Source organism: Macrobrachium nipponense, chromosome 41 (assembly GCF_015104395.2).
Source record: "Macrobrachium nipponense isolate FS-2020 chromosome 41, ASM1510439v2, whole genome shotgun sequence".
Lineage (NCBI taxonomy): Eukaryota > Metazoa > Arthropoda > Malacostraca > Decapoda > Palaemonidae > Macrobrachium > Macrobrachium nipponense.
The window spans coordinates 25,296,809-25,314,515 of NC_061102.1; the positions used below are offsets into that span (position 1 = coordinate 25,296,809).

The 17,707-nt window shown below is 38.4% G+C and overlaps 1 protein-coding gene across 6 annotated transcripts in view; it reads right to left on the reverse strand.

The window, feature by feature from the left end:
• LOC135212618 (tigger transposable element-derived protein 1-like) overlaps positions 1 to 17,707 on the reverse strand; it is a gene marked incomplete at its 5' end in the record, with an annotated part of 202,256 nt that overhangs the window by 57,080 nt on the left and 127,469 nt on the right. For all 6 annotated transcript variants that reach the window (XM_064246201.1, XM_064246200.1, XM_064246205.1 and 3 more), the window contains 3 exon segments: positions 6,548 to 6,641; positions 8,109 to 8,313; positions 16,713 to 16,889. In XM_064246201.1, the coding sequence (XP_064102271.1) occupies positions 6,548 to 6,641; positions 8,109 to 8,313; positions 16,713 to 16,889 (476 nt within the window).

Sequence of the window (17,707 nt, forward strand, 5' to 3'; positions counted from 1 at the left end):
GACATAAGACTGTACAGTAGTCCCCCCGTATTCGAGGGGGATGCGTACCAGACCCCCCCGCGAATAGTTAGAATCCGCAAATGTTTGGAACCCCTATAAATACGCTAAAAACTGCCTATTTTGTTAGTTAAAACTTAAGAAAAACCACTAAAAATTTTCATACTTGGTTTTTTTAATAGTTTTATCACAAAAAGTGCATTTTATGATGAAATTGATAACAAAAACCAGGAATTTGTGGATATTTCTCATAGAAAAATACCGCGAATGTGCGAATTTTCCGCGAATAATGCAGGGAAGCGTTCCCGAGAGAAATCCGCGAATGTGTGAGTCCGCGAACCCGGAGAACGCGAATACGGGGGGTCCACTGTATATACAAATAGAGTAGAGAGATGTTACACATACCAACAGATATACAAACACATAACACACAGGTGTACTCATACAAATACACATGCACACACTGACATATGCTTCTCTAACTTGTCATCTAGACCCATCAGTCACACCCAGAAATCTATCAAATTTTCCTATCAATATTTTCTCTTATTATATTATTTGTCCAAAAACCTAGCCACCTGGGGGGGCAACCAAGTCCTTATGGGTGCCGGTCCCAGCCCGGATAAATAGGGAGGGTTGGTGTCAGGAAGGGCATCCGGCTGTAAAAATCTGTGCCAAAACCAAAAATGGAATGAGCCGAAATATGGAAAGAGGTAATGCTAGGGCGTACTCCGTAAACGACGCACAGACATATCGCCCTAACTCTGTGGTAAGGCGAGGGCTACTGCATCAGGAGCGGGTGCAGCTAAAGAAGCGAGCTCACATTGGGTTCAGAGTATGTCAGTTAAATGTTGGGTCCATGACTGGGAGAGGTAGAGAATTGGCTGACTTGATGAGAGAAAAGAAAGTAGATGTGTGTGTGTGCAAGAAACGCGGTGGAAAGGAAATAAAGCTAAAGAGTTGGGAGATGGATATAAGCTATATTATAGTGGAGCAAATAAACAAGGTAGAAATGGAGTTGGCATAGTACTGTCTAGTGAACTAAAGAACTCGGTAATAGAAGTGCAAAGAAAGAATGACCGTATCATCAGATTGAAGATATGTTATGGAGGAGAGATTCTGAATATTATAAGCGCATATGCACCACAAGTTGGTTGCACAGAAGAAGAGAAGGGAAATTTCTGGAGAGACATGGATGGAATAATGCAAGAACTGGAAGAGCATGAGAGGGTGATAGTTGGGGCAGATTTGAATGGCCATGTCGGAAGTGAAAATGAGGCGATTGGGCGGGTGCATGGGGGCCATGGAATTGGGGAGAGAAACCCAGAAGGAGAGAGTGTAGTGGACTTTGCTGTGTCATTCGACATGGCAATAGTAAACACATTCTTTGAAAAGAAAAGGGAACACCTAATAACATATAGGAGTGGGGGAAGATTCTCCCAGATAGACTATTTCTTGTATAAAAGGATAAATCTGGTGGAGGTCAAGAACCTGCAAAGTTATTCCAGGCGACCATGTAGCCCCCCAACACAGGTTGCTATGTATGGACTGAAGTTGAAAAGGGAAAGAAAAACCAAAGCTAAAGGGATAAGGAAAATTAAATGGTATGAATTACAGAAGGAAGGGGATAAGAAGAGAGAGTTTAAGAGGAGGGTTTTGGAGGATATTGATATAGGGATTGAAGATGTTCAAGAATGGTGGGCACGAAATGCAGCAGTAATAAGAAGGCATGGAAAGGAGCTGCTAGGAGAGAACTCTGGTATCATATGGGAAGAAAAGGAGAGTGGGTGGTGGGATGAAGACATTGAGAAAGTAGTAAAAGATAAGAAGGAGGCAAAGAAAAGATGGGAAGAGTCACAGTCAGTGGAAGACAGAAATAGGTACAGAGAGAAAAACAAGGTGGTGAAAAAGGTGGTAGCCCAAGCTAAAGCAACAAAAGTCGTATGATGAGTGTATAATGAGCTGGGGACAAAGGAAGGATTAAAGAAGATGATCAAGCTATCAAAGGCTAGAAATAAGAGCACCAAAGATATAACACATATCAAACAAATAAAGGATCAAGAGGGTGTAGTGCTTAGAAAGGAGGAAGACATTGTGAAGAGATGGAAAGAATATTTCGAACAGTTGTTAAATGAAGAAAATAATAGACTAATAAGAGAGGATGGGCAAGTGAACATTGGCATGGTAATGTGTTTCTAGGCAAGAGGTACTAAATGCACTGAAGAAGATGAAGAATGGGAAGGCAACCGGACCAGACATGATCCCAGTGGAGGCATGGAAAGCATTAGGAGATGAAGGAGTGGATATACTGTACGATCTTATGATAAAGATCCTTGAACAGGAAAAGATACCAAATGAGTGGCGTGGGAGTATATTGATACCAATTTTAAAGGGAAAGGCGATGTCCAAGACTGTGGTAATTATAGGGCATTAAATTGATGTCCCACACTTTGAAGATACTGGAAAGGATGATAGATGCTAGACTGAGAGAAGAAGTACAAATAGGTAAGGAGCAGATGGGATTTATGAAGGGAAGGGGAACAACAGATGGTATATTTTGTCTGAGGCAAATAATGGAAAAGGGAGAATTCGGGGAAAGACCAAAGGGACTATATGGTATTCATTGACCTTGAAAAGGCTTATGACCGAGTCCCGAGACAAGAGGTATGGAGGAGCCTGAGGGAGAAGATGGTGCCAGAGAAGTATGTGCGATTGATACAAGAGATTGCACCGGAATGTATTTACCAGGAGTGAGGAGCAGTGTTGGGGAGACAGAAGGTTTTGAGGTGAGAGTAGGATTACACCAGGGGTCGGCTCTGAGCCCATTTATCTTTAAACATAGTGATGGATGTTATAATAGAGGAAGTAAGGGAGACAGTACCATGGAACATATTGTATGCGGATGATATTGTTCTTGTGTGCAGAGAGCAGGGAAGATCTGGAAGTGAAATTGGAAAGATGGAGACAAGTACTGGAGGACAGAGGAATGAGAATAAGTAGATCCAAGACAGAATATATGTGTACCACCACTGAGGGGGATGATAGAGAAAGTATTCAGCTTGGTGGAGAGCAAATAAGGAGAGTTGATAAGTTTAAGTATTTGGGATCTTTTGTTAACGCTGGAGGAAGTATGGAAGAAGAAGTAAAACATCGGGTACAGGCAGGCTGGAACAACTGGAGAGCGGCCTCGGGAGTTCTTTGTGACAAAAGAGTGCCGCTTAGGTTAAAAGGAAAATTTCACAAGACGGTGGTAAGAACAGCAATGCTGTATGGTACGGAAACAGCAAGCATGAGAAAAGCAGAGCAGAAGAAGATGGATGTGGCAGAAATGAGAATGCTTAGGTGGATGTCTGGGGTAACAAGAGTGGATAGGATCAGAAATGACTACATAAGGGGGTCAACTAAGGTGGTGGAAGTATCAAAGAAAGTGCAGGAGGGGAGGCTGAGATGGTATGGACACTGTGGAGAGATGAGGACCACGCTGGGAGACATACTATGGGGGTGGAGGTGCAAGGAAGGAGAAAAAGAGGGAGACCAAGAAAGAGATGGAAGGACTGTGTGAGAGGAGATTTAAATGAGAAGGGAATTGATGAGGCAGAAGCACAAGATAGAAATAGATGGAAACGGCTCATCCGAAACGGCGACCCCATATAAAAATGGGAACAAGCTGGGAAGAAGATATTATTTGTCCAAAACAAAGATATGGTACATATATTTTCCTTTTCAGCCATAATAACTATTTTTTGGTGGGGGGGAAATTATTGAACTTCATCAAAATCCCCCTGTACTAGTACTATAAAAAGAAAGACCAACCAAAACAAGCTCTCTATGATAAAAGTTAGCAACGCTACAGATATTAAAAAAAACTTTTTCTTTTATAGTCTAGCAATAACTCCAACAACACCACGAGAAATTTTCTGTTTGTTTTCTGTCAATAGTTTCTCTGATATTTTTTTTGTCCAGAATATATATATACACGCAGTCCCCGATTATCGGCTGACTCGGTTAATGGCAACCCAGTTTTATGGGGCTTGACTAGTGCCATAAAATTTGCGATTTATGGCATCATAACATTCCAAGTTTCGGTTATTGGCGCCACAAAGCACCAATAATTGAGTTATGGCGCTATACCATACCAAACAGAGGCGCCATTAACCAGTTATCGGCAGAGGTTCCATTCCTGGGGCCAGATGCTAAGCGAAATTCGTCTCCAACCAAAATTCAAAAGCGTATGGGCGTCAAAATCCACATTGCGGTGCCCTTGACATGTTAGCTATGCCTTACACAGTGTCGCAGCCAGATATTTTCCCATAATATGTAATAACTTTTTAATGAAAATGTGGAATTTTGTTTGCCTGAGAGAGAGAGAGAGAGAGAGAGAGAGAGAGAGAGAGAGAGAGAGAGAGAGAGAGAGAGAGAGAGAGAGTCACCTTTTTCAGACTGCTAACATTTCCTCCATCTCTTTATTTATCATATCTAGTTAAATCAGCTAAAAAAGCAAATGAGAATGATAAAAGTATCGTTAGTACCATTATAATCGTTGCTTAAGTGCTGCAGCCATAAACAACTGAATGATAACAGTTGTTTTGCTACAACAACCGAAATGAATCTGATAATAACAATGTTTTGCTTGCATTTCAGCCATCGTACAATAGTACAAAAATTACCGTAATTATGTTACGAATGACATTCAGTAGAACAGGACTTAAATATTTTTGCATTATACCTTTATTTGGTATGGAGAAAATATTGACAAGGAAATATAGTGCTGCTAAAATTAAGCTGCAGTTGTAGCTGAAGCTGAAAAAATAAAATGTTCACACTGTTAATGACTCAATTATCGTGCATCAGCAACATGGATGCAACTCTACCTCGAATAATAGTGGATAAAAAAGTATTTTAATAAAAAATACTGGCCATGAAAGAAATCCTTTTACTGTTGTTTTCAAGCTTATAACAGATAAATATGAAAATATCGTATTATTAGAAAATAGGATGAAAACAACGAATGTATTCAGTTTTTTTTTACACAAAATAACATGCTCCAGACACCATCTATTATAAAAAAAAAAAAAAACAATCGAGTTCACCCAAGATGTACATATTTAAGTCATATTTCAATTTAAAAGCATTCATATGACAAAAAATAACCTATTTACGCTAAATAGAAGCAAGAAAATTGCTCTAAATCGAGTCAAGTAGGGCAAAATAACCCTTCCTCTGTCCTCAACTGATTTCTCAAAACCAAATCATAGATCGCTTTGTTTGTATTTTATAATACTATACGTAGTAATATGAGACTACATACAGTATTATTGGATACAGAGAAGTAAAGCATAATTTTTTAAAAGAGCCAAGGAAAAGATGCATATTCGATATGTTTGTATTTTATGAGGGTCTCTCAGTGCTTCGGCAAGTACCGAAATACGTACCAATAACCAGACAACAGCGCCACCTAATAACGAAAAAAATAACTATGTCTAGTTCATGTATTTAAATAAATTTTCAACTTATAAGCACTTCATATAAAAAAATATAACCTTGTCACATATGAATAGAGTTTCTGGAGATTAATTTACGCTAAATAGAAGCAAGAAAATCACTCTGAATCGAGTTAAATCCGGCAAAATAATCTTACCTCCACCCTCATCTGATTTTCCAAACCAAAACATGGTCAGTTTGTTTGTATTTTATAACACAAATAGTAATACAAGACTACATACGGTATTATTGGATACTGCAAAGTAAAGGATAACTTTTTAAAAGAGTAGAGGAAAAGATGCATATTCGTTATGTTTATATTTTATGAGGCGATTTTGGCACCTAGCCTATAAGCAACCGATAACCAGACAGCGGAGCTATAACCCTACGAAGTGTAAAACCCACTTGTGAATATATCTAAAAAGCAGTGTAAAACCAAAATCCCACTAACCAATGGCGACAGTAACCACGGGCTGCCTGTATTAGAATAAGCAGTTATAAGCATTTTAGCTTAAGGTATGTGCTCAGTTCACCCTTTTCCCTCTCTCACTCCATGATGACTGCTATTGGCCAGAAGCCAATTACTCAGTAAGGTACTACCTATTCTCGATGCTGGCTGGCTTGAAATAGGCAGTTATATACACATAAGCATTTTCTGTAACGGCGGGGGTTGTGGTCCCTAACCGCCCCGAATGCAGGGGGCTGACTTCATTCAAGTAAATTAAGAACATTGATGCAACTACCATAATCATGGAAGCCAGTAACAATATATGCTGACTTGAACTTTCGACCATGTAGTAGTAAAATTAATATTATACATAATGTCTGTTTGCAAATGCTATAACTGATAATGAAATTTTAGAAATGAACTTCACTTCACAACCAGGATCAGATAACGGTCATCAAATTCTATAAGTACTATGATGTGAAGGCACCTGTAAAATATAATACTTCCTAATAATGCAAATGATAACTGTAGAAGACTAATCCAAATGGCATCAAGTATTTTAAAAGGAGAAATGATCTTGAACAATTGAAAGAAATGTGATAATATAATAACATCACTTACGTATTTCTCCCACGTCCCCTTCCTCTTCGACCACCCCGACTTGCTGATTCAGCAGCCTTAGCAGCTGCCTGTGCTTCCAATGTCGCAATCTCCCCTAAAGAAGAAAAAAGGAAGAATAGCTTGTCATGAAAACAATTCTAAGCAATGATTAACAGAATGGAAACTTTTGTTATCTTAATATAAACAAATATAAATAAAATACAAAAGTCCCTGCATATCACTTAGGTTAAGCAAGTAAAATACATGTTAATTTAACAGTATCACGGAGCTAAAATTCTCTCCTGTCACATGGTTAACACAAAGGATTAACTCAATCATCAGACGAGAGCTATGGCACAGGACAGGTGAGGAGAAGGATAGACACATACACAGATAAGGGGATGGAGGCAGAAAGGCAAGAGGTCAGGGCAAAGAGGATTTAGGAGAATGGCATCAAAATTCCTACACAGCCAAAGGAAAAGGGAAAATATTGAGAATACCAAAATGCTGAGGAGAGATGGAAAAGATATGGAGATTATATATAGATAGCAAAAGAAAATGGAGAATTTCAAGTTGAAATTAAAGATGTACTAAGAAAATGAAAGCAGTATTTTGAAAACCTTAATGAGGGAAATGAACTGAACTGGAGGAAGCTGGCATAAGAGAAAGGCCAATACAAAACTTAGTAGCTGATAAGATTAAAAGGTCTCTAAGGAAGATGAAAAATGTATATCACCAGGCCCATCAGAGACAACCAATGACTTGATAAAAACAACAGGATAACTGACCAACAATACTTTTCACAAAACAGATAAAATAGACGAACAACTTACACCTTACCACTGCCTACTGACCATCCCTTGCAGAAGCCAAAGAACAAAACAATACATACTAGCAAATCAAAATCCAATTAATTTTACAACAGATTTGAAATCAATGTCTGTGGAATCACTGAATTAATCTCCAATCATGGAGCAAAAATACAAATTCAGTAAACACAAGAAGCACAATTGTACAAATACAGGTAGAAAAACCTGTAATTACTAATATTTACTCGCTTAAAGTGAACTAGGAAAAAAAATAAATTAGAACAAACAAAAATAAAACTATTCCAAACTGAACTAGCAAAGCTTATGAGACATACAACTTAGTAGTTTCTTTTTAACCAATGGTTCACAGATGTCCATGGCTGTAGAGCCACTTATAGCTCCCCTACTTCTTTTGTCTTAAAACCTTGGAACTGGTTTATATGAGAACATCATAAGTGTGATTTGGGTTCCACGTAATTATTGGGTTTTAAGTGTTTTAAGTGTAAAAATACTACTTAAGATAAAATCATCACTGCTCTTACTGTAAATAATCGCTTGCAGTCGTTTTCACAACTATCTTGTGTGGCAAGTAATAATGGTGGCTTCATTTAAATTTGACCCACATTACCAAATCTCTCAACAGTGGTAGATATTAGGGTTTTGTGCTAATGGTGAACTGCATTATAAAAATCCATATCAGGGGTGAATGGACTGTACAATATAAAAAAAATTTATCAGAATACCAAGAAGAAACCTCAATACACTTAACTTACTTGCTCTTTCTGCTACTATTTCACTTCTCCTCTTCTGCAATTCTTCTGAAAGAGTAGGGACAATTTTATCTATGAAATTATCTATTACTAGAGACCTTGTTTCTGAAGTTATATGTCCCCTACAATTCGGGCATTCCCTTTTGTTTTTCTTCCATTGTCCTATACAGTACTTGCAAAATGTATGACCACATCCCAACATCATTGCCTGAAACAGACATCAGTACTTTTAAAAACGGGCATGATTTCAATTGCAGAATAAAAGGAATTTAAATAGAATCCTGAATATTTTAAAATCAATCTTAAAATATTAAGGACTATCGATTACATTTCAAGAATTTTTTCCAAATGCTGAAATGGAAAATAGCTCCAAAAAGAGAAACTGACAGGAAGGAATTACACCTATGTACGTATATGTCTTTCTGAAACCTATTTTTCTAAAAAGCCAGAGCTATATACCTAACTCTAGTTATATTTATTAGCCATATACAGTGTCAACAGAAGACTATGTACATCAACTACCATAAATCAACAACAATTCATAGCTGATCAAGTGTCTTGTCACTGATATGACATGAGACCTTAATCATTGCTGCTGTTGTTGTTTATATGATTTAACTAGACAAAAGAGTTTGGTTCCAGAATCCCCTACATAAGTTGAAAAGTGAGCCAATTCAAATAGGTGTTATAATTTACAATACAGGACATACAGTATAGTGCACATAACTTACAAGCATCCTCTTATATAAAATACATACTAAAATTTCTAAATTAGTTAAATTGTAATGTCTAAAATAGTGTAAACATTGTGTAAATATGTTATTATAATTTTGGATGGTGCAAAAACAGATTATGATATCCAAATTCCTAGTAAAAAACTGAGTAAAGAAGATATTATGAAACACGTAGTAAATGGGTTGTTGGAAGGATTAATAAAAAAGGCCACTGATTGTTAAGAGGAGATTGGAATCACTTATCAAAGAATCATTGTTAGATTTGCAAACAAATATCACAAGCCTAATTGCTTTGTTTGTAATATAAGAAGCAGTTGTTGCAAGAAGAAAAAAAAGAGCAGTGCATAGGAAGACAAACATTTCAATTGTGAAACTTGTCCTATGAAGACATCTATGTGTATTTTGCCATGCCTCAAAATATACCATACTATACACAAAACCCTGAGTGTAATAAGCTAAGCAAAAGCAGTAGTTAATTGAATTTTTGTTTGGATTTTTCTAAATTAAAAATGACAAATTTTTAATCAATTTGTATTTTTCATAACTAACAAACCTGAGGTCTTAACATTAGGATAAATACTTAGCGCCACCTGGAAACTGGTAAAGTTTAAAATAATTGTGTACGCAAGGGACTATTGGCATCTGTGCTTGGTCACAAGTCATGTGGAGCCACCCACATATCCCTCTGTAACTCATGACACCATTAGTTATTCTTCCAACCCAGGTTAGTTGATAGAGGGGTGGTTAGAGGTGGGTCTTTGTATGTTAAGACTTCAGGTTTGTTAGTTAAGAAAAATACAAATTGGATAAAAATTTGTCATTTGTTCATATACAAAACATACCTTCGGTCTTAACATTAGGATAGACTTACTTTTGGTGGGAGGTAAATACTAACCAACTGGGAGTTTGCCACCTTTGATCAGCTTTCTTGAATAGCAGTATTCTACAAAACAACTGACCAGTATTTCAGAATGTTAGATATATATGAATACCATAGAGTCAGACTTCTGGGTTTTTACACAATGTCATAGTTGATTGCCTCTGAGGAAGATAAGAACATCTGTTCTTCTGACAAACCACTTTATCCAGTTATGTAGGTTTGTTATCATTCCTCTCCCCCTTTTGCTACTGATAGATATCTTAAACTGATAATAACCTTAACAGTATGGCTACTTCACTCACCTGTATCTTGTCTGTTCCAGCTTATGATGGTACTCTCTTCTTACTGCCCAAAGTAAAGAAGGAGAAAGAAATTTGCAAAGGAAAGAGGCTAGTTATCTCCTCCATTTCACATTCATACCATCATCTTAGACAAGATACCAACTGACTCCCCAGGGGTTCTGGATGAGTTACACAATTTGTTGAGCAGCCACCAAAGGACCCAAGGAAATTGTGTCCAAGGACCTCTGGGCAATCCTTTATGTACAGGAAATTGAAAGTCGTTTGTCATAACTATGAACCAACTCTCAAATTTCAATGAACAGACACATCTTCTTAAAATTGCTCAATATCAGTTCATTGTTCTAAACGTCATGGGTTCTTGCCTTCCCTCCGTCATTAGGCCCGTTTCTGTTACATAAGGCCCTTCTAGCACTTCTTTCCTGACTCGGCCTATCTCAACGAAAAGTCTTCGTCAAACAACATGTCGAAGACGTACAAGGTTCTAACAGAACCTTTCCATCAAACGTCCAATGAACTGCGGGTAACATTCTTAATGTAAAACATGAAAAATGGTTCGATACAGTCACAAACCAACCATCACGGTCATTTTAACAGATGTTCTTAATTGCCAGAAAGGCACGTATTCCTCTCATGACCTTCCCTTCTGTATGACCCAATTGGTACAACTTGACAAAAAGGAGTAGGCTTGACTGATTGCCTCAAAAAATAAAAATACATGGAAATTTCTGACCACATTTCCTCTGTTTGGCTTGTGTTCCCTTACGTCTACCACACTTATGTTCTAGGTGACGTAGTTCTTTTGATAACCACAGAGTACTTTGACAAGTCAAAGCCGGCTCTCCTGAAGGTCTCTTAACGCAAATTCACGTCGTTCTGAGCGTGACTAAAAACATATCTATCATCATGACCTGTGCTGCATTGGCTCATTATCCTGGATTCTGGTGCAATTTGGAAACTGTTGTTCCCAACTACTTTTGAATCTATGTAAAAAACCTGGCTATTGAGTACTCCCACTCTACCAAGGTCAGAGGAAGACAGTTTCCCTGCTCAGTTTCCTGTAACGTGACTGACGTATGGGCTCGGTGGTAACCCAGCGAGTCTACTCTGATACAGAGTATGTTTTCACATAGTAGATCAGAGTTTCTTATGTGCACCAGCCAGTTCAATGCTCCTGAGTCATCTGAAGATTACTCAGTGTGAAGTGATATTCACATACCGGATGACCCAATCATCAGTCAAATGTGTATCACCATACAGGTAATTACAGAGAATTCCCTCTGTTCTGACAACAGCTCCACAAGATCATTGTCTACTGACAGAATGCCTTTAATGGACAGAAACCTCCTCTATAAAGGCAGTCACGGCCAAAAGGTCATTCTATAATTGTGAGACGAAGAACTCTGGAGTCGTGTTACATCCGAGCTGATGCTCTGCACCCAAAATCTTAAAACTGTTAGTTTGAAAAGGGTACTGGGCAAACTCCAGACCTGAAATATTATTCTACCTATTGGTGGTGCCTCTTTCCCACATGAACCTGGTAGAAAAGATTGTGCTAAGATAAACTTTATCAATCACTCACCTTGGGTCCTCCTCAATTACTGGAAACCCTTCCTCTGTTCAGAATATGGTGGAACAGGTAGAAAGGAGGGTTTGCATAACCAGGTTGTTCCCAGTATCCCAAATGGAATCCTCAGACTGCTCGAAGGGTGAGAACCCTGTAGCAGACAGGTCTTACATAGGTCTTCAATTATACAGACGAAAACCAAAGGGAATGTCCTATGATAACATATTCTAATCAGACACGTCCTAATTATCCTCCTGTCCAAGGAATTAACCTGTTAACAGCACAGGGCTCATTCTTCAAAAGGAATGTTACTTTCCAACCACGAAACACCCTATGCGGTGAACTGATACAATATACGGACATATGTTCAATATGTTACCTTCCAAAGAGAAACCCTATATAGCCAGAAACCCCCATGGTGCTATTCTCGAGCAACCTAGCACAGAATTGTACCCAAGGTCACTTCACCCAACCTTACTCTTGAAGAGTGGGAAATTCTCCACCTTCCTCTTCCTCAGCTCATGAAGTTTTAATGACTTGCTTCAGCCAACTGAAGCTTGAACCTGCTATGCTAGGGTTATGGCTTCAATACTTAGAAACTAGGCCAGGATGGAAGAGACCCCTTTGAAGATTCTAGGTTAGTCTAGCAAACAACCACTTGGACTAGGCTAAGTAGGTATAGTCAATTCCGAACTGGTTAACATATTTCATGTTGGCAAGACCAGGTTCACACTGGCTTGGTTAGGTTAGGCTAGGTTAATTCCTCCACTAATTAGGCTATGCTAACTCCTCCACCAGTTCCGCTAGGCTAAGGCCTTCAGAGAAGTACTCTAACTAGTCTAGGCTAGGATAGAATAGCTTCATCTAGAAACTCAATGACTTAGGTTCGGGTAAAGTCATCCAAGAAAGTTTGGACTATACATGCTAGGCTACAACCACAACCTGCTAGGCTGAGGTGGTAAAAGTGTTCCAAATGGGCAGCCTAGGTACTAGTCTATGCTCGGCCATGCTTAGAACCTTACTACTCAGACCAAGCTAAGATAGTAAAGGCATGTTCAAGTAGCAAGGCCAGGCTAAGTTGATGTGTATGCCAGAACCAGCTAACCCAAGAGTTAGGTTAATCTAACTAAGAACTGTACCACTCAGACTAAGCTAAGATAGTAAATGCTGGTTCTCAACCATTAGCTAGGCTAAGTTGGCACATGTATGCCCAAATCAGTTAGTTTGGACAGTCTAAGCTAAGAACTACTACTCAGATTAAGCTAAGATAGTAGCAGTAGATTCGGATTATCTGGGGTAGGCTACAAATTTAATCACTTGTTAGGCTAAAAGGTATGACTCAATGAGCTGGGCTATAGCATCCTAGGTTACAAGTGCACTACTTAGGCTTGTCTAACTAAAGTGGTGAAAGAAAGAAGTTTCACCTCCTCCTTTCAACTTGAAGTTTTCTTCATTGCCTATACACCCGAAACTCACTCAATGAGTAGTCCTGAATCTTAGTTTATCTTTCGTTAAGAAGAATGGTTCTACAGAACTTTACTGCAAAGGAACCAAGCCAAGCTATCAACCAACTGTAACTACTTGTCTAAGAGTCTAAGAGTTTGGTCAATATTCTTATAGAAACAAACGAGATTATACCAAAAAGTATATAAAACAAGGGAATTCTTCTTACCTGTAAAGGTTTGAAGTTTTCTCGGGTCAACCTGAAGTCTGTTAATTCTCACCATGCAGACTGTATTCGATTACTAAGAGGAATCCTTAGACTGGTTGTGATGGGTGCCCACATTGGTAGACAGCAGGTGAATGTGGCTGATGCCTTTCACTTCTCTTAGCACATAAATGAGAGGGTGACACATCTCAATAACTACTGCGTGGACCTTACGGCCGTCCAACATTACGTGCATTGTAAAACTACACTGTACTCGTTCTCATGACTAATCCAGCAATTGCCAATTGGTTTGTGTTTACCTTCCAAACTTAGGATAAATCTTACACAAAACCGTAGAAATAAGTGAATTTAGTGTATCTATTTGCAATCTATATACATATGAGAACAATTTTATCATTATTGCATTACAATGACATCTAGAATTCCTGGAAATAGTTTGTAAAGGCATCCGATGCCTTTACAAGTTTGTCTAAATTGGCAACACTGATTAACCAGTCCCCAAGTTCTTACAAACGATTCCTACGCCCGTCACTGTTTACACAGTTGCCTCCTACAACCGTCATGGCCGTCACATTCCTCATGGTCTTCATAGTCCTCATGGCCATCATAGCTCTCATGGTTGTCATGGTTCTTAAGCCCTTCATAGCTCTAATGGGCGTCATGGTTCTTACGCCCGTCATAACTCTATGGCCGACATGGTTATCACAATCTAGACTATCACTGGACTGTTGACAACCTAAACAGCAACCGTCTAGAGTTGACTGAGCTAAACTACAGTGGACCCCGAGTATTCGCGTTCTCCAGACTCGCCGACTCACATATTTGCGGATTTCTCTTGGGAACGTTTCCCCGCATTATTCGCAGATAATTCGCGCATTTGCGGTATTTTTCTATGATAAATATCCACAAATTCCTGGTTTTTTTATGAATTTCATCATAAAATGCACTTTTTGTGATAAAACTATTAAAAAAACCAACCATGAAAATTTTTAGTGGGTTTTTCTTGAGTTTTAACTGACAAAATAGGCTGTTTTTAACGTTTTTAAAGGGTTCCAAACATTCGCGGGTTCTAACTATTCACGGGGGGGTCTGGTACGCATCCCCCGCGAATACGGGGGGACCACTGTACTGCTTAAGCTTTCTTATTCAAAATTTAACTGGAGCACACAACAGCATTGCTGCTTATCCTACGAGAAAATTCACATTTCTCCATAATGATGCCACTGAAGACAAGAGGTTGGCAGCAGTAGGCTGTGACGTCATGACTACCGCCATTTTGATAGCGGTTTTGGCTATGATGTCATCAAGCTTGATGGAAACGTGAGGCTGTTGAAGGTACTCTTGCAGCCAAGACCAAGAGACCCAAACTGCTGTGGCATTGCTACTTTTTCAAGGATGTGATAGTCCTGACTCGAAGATGAAGAAGAAATTATTCTTCTCTTCTTGGCACGAGGATCAGTCATGAAGTCCCTGATTCTAGAATTCTCAAACTCTTCACAGCCACACTAGACTAAGCTTCCATAAGTCACTTGTTCAACAATTACAATTATTTCTTGTGCTTTCTTATAATAGAGATGTGACAGTCCTGGCTCGAAGATGGAGAAGAAACTTCTCCTCTTGGCTCGAGGATCAGCCACGAAGTCCCTATTCTTCAAGGATTGGCAGGAGAATGCACTGGGGTCAAATTCACCTAAGCTTGTTGACACCTAAGCAGAAGGAGACAGAGGAAAGACTTGCGTCTTTTCCACTATGTGTTTGTTATATCTCCTAACACTTGCAATTTCTCTCAAAAACAATGAGTGTTTAAAAATCACCAAATCCGAAAGTGTAGTTGTAAAATACTCTAGTACCCCGAAGAAGTGAAAAAGGAAGCATGTCTCAGTCTCCATGTAGGCCGCAGCTGTGAAGTGACGTCATGGCGGTTGCCACGTTTATGACATCACTGAGCATCTTGAATGTGAAGCCAGCACTCAACAAGAAGTGCAAGGCTGTTGTTGTTCTTGTAGGCATAGCAACCCGACTCTAAAGGCTGCCGTGTTGCACTATCTGCTTCCCTACAGATGTTGACGCATTCGACTGCCATTCAGTGCATATCAGGATAAAAGGGACATCCATAGCATGGGACCCTGGGTGGCAGCGTGATTTTCATATAGCAAACCAACTGTCCTTCTGGGTTGGTACTCCTGATAGGCCTAACGCTGATCGCACACCTCCATCCATCAACTTTGCCCACATATCTGGAACGAGAACAAGATGGCGATGCACACCTCTCCCAGCAGGGAAAGGAGCACAATTAGTCAAAATTACTTCCCAAAGCACATCCTGATACATCCAAGCTTTGGATTCACAGGCAATCCATATAATATATGTGAAAATCCAAAGTACAGGCAGCGAATTAACTGTATCTGAAGAGTTTCTGCACCTACAACCTACTAAATGATGAGTACCCCGACATCAAAATCGTCGAAGATAATATCCGGCCGTTTATCTGCTTCTTGTGAAATCCACGAAATCTCGAAGCATGAGAAGGCTCCATGTTCACATTAGAGCCCAGAAATTCTAAACGCACACAGATTCAAAACAACAGGGGGCACTAAACCGGCTTTAAAAGGACGGAAGCAAAGCATGTCCTCTCTTAAAGGCAGTAAGAAAGTAACTAACGGGGCATGAGTTACAGAGGGGTATGTGGGTGGCTCAACATGACTTATGACCAAGCACAGATGCCAATAGTCCCTTACGCACACAATTATTTTAAACTTTACTGGTTTCCAGCTAGTGCTAAGTATTTATCCTAATGTTAAGACCGAAGGTTTGTTTCATATATGAACAATTTTTATTTAAATTGTATATGATTTTCATGGGTGTAAGTATGTAAGTTATGTTTCAATTTCATTCTTGGTGTTTACATAATATAAAGAAAGATTCCGTCTTAATTTACAAGATAAAAGTTATATTGTAAAAAAGCAATTCTATATATTGTATTCCTTTCCGATCTTTCCTATAACAATGCCAATGCACGCAAAAAATTTCAAAATATTTTTACGTAAGGAATCATTTTTGCTTCTATTTAACTCTCCAGGAAATGCTAGATCAAGATTTTGTTTATATTACCCTATTTATAGTTTTTTTTGCAATTTTGATCAATAGTTCACCATTTTTTCAATAAACTTGGCATTTTATAGTAATTTAATAAATTTTTAAAATAAATTAACATTACATTTGAAAAATATAAGGTTTTTTCTTATTGTAAAAGTCATATGAAGACAACTTGAGCATTTGCAGGGGAACAATTCCAATCCACACTGACACACTCAAAGGGTTAACAATTGTTTATTTACAATATAAGAAAAACAATCTAAATAAATCTAATATAACGAAGACAATATAAAAATGCCTTATGGTCATGCTTTGAAGGATAAATTCCTTCAAAAATTGTAAGACAAAAAGAAAGTACTTACACTTATGAAAAGCTCATTGCAAATGGGACACTGCAGTTCATTCTCCAGCACATCAGCTACAGAGTCTACAACCTCTTTTCTTGCATTGTCTGATGCTACTGCACTAAAAGCTAGTTCTTGTTCTAGAGAGATTTTTTGAGCTTCCACTGTGCTTAATGCCTCCTGTAAATTACTCAGCTGCAAAGAAAAACCCACAATAATGATAATTACCAACTGCTAGAAGGTGGCACATGATTATGTACTATAATATTAATTCCTGTATTAAAAACTCATGATTTTGGTTACATTATCCAAAGTCATTGTTTTATTCACATTATCAACATCAATAACTAATAAAAATAACATCAAATGTATTTTAGGACTGATAAACACTAATTATATACAAAACAGGAACATTGTGCTTTGTAAAATTTTAACATAAATGGCATAAAAATATAGAAAAAAATCTTCATTACAACCTTATTATTCAAGCACAGTCCCTCCTCAGTGGATCAGATCCCAGTCACCCCGACTAGTATGAATGACAATCCAGATACTACCTTCAATGTCACGCCCATACCACCCATGACCCATCAATTACTCAAGCATGTATGTAACTGAATGGAGTCAACATCACCTCTGTTTTGCTCTAATTTTTCATCAACCATTTAATATTCTGTTCTTTTCTATCATTGTGCGTTCTGGCTTGCGCAATATAATAATTTATGTAATTCTGTAATGTTTATCTGTGAGTCAGTGCTACACTTGCCCATTCACTATTACTTAAAGTACAGGATTCCTATTATTCCTGCTTTTAAGTAATAACCTTCCCATGTTTTGTGGGGCCATCGTGCTACACTTGCCCATTCACTATTACTTAAGGGGGCCGGCCGGAGCCCCTATATATGGTGGTATAGGGCGAAAAATGTACAGTCATGAAAAAATTCACAGAGCTTCATATGGCAATTGAGAATACGTATACGAAATATTTCGTCAAAATTCCTCTTACTTTCGTA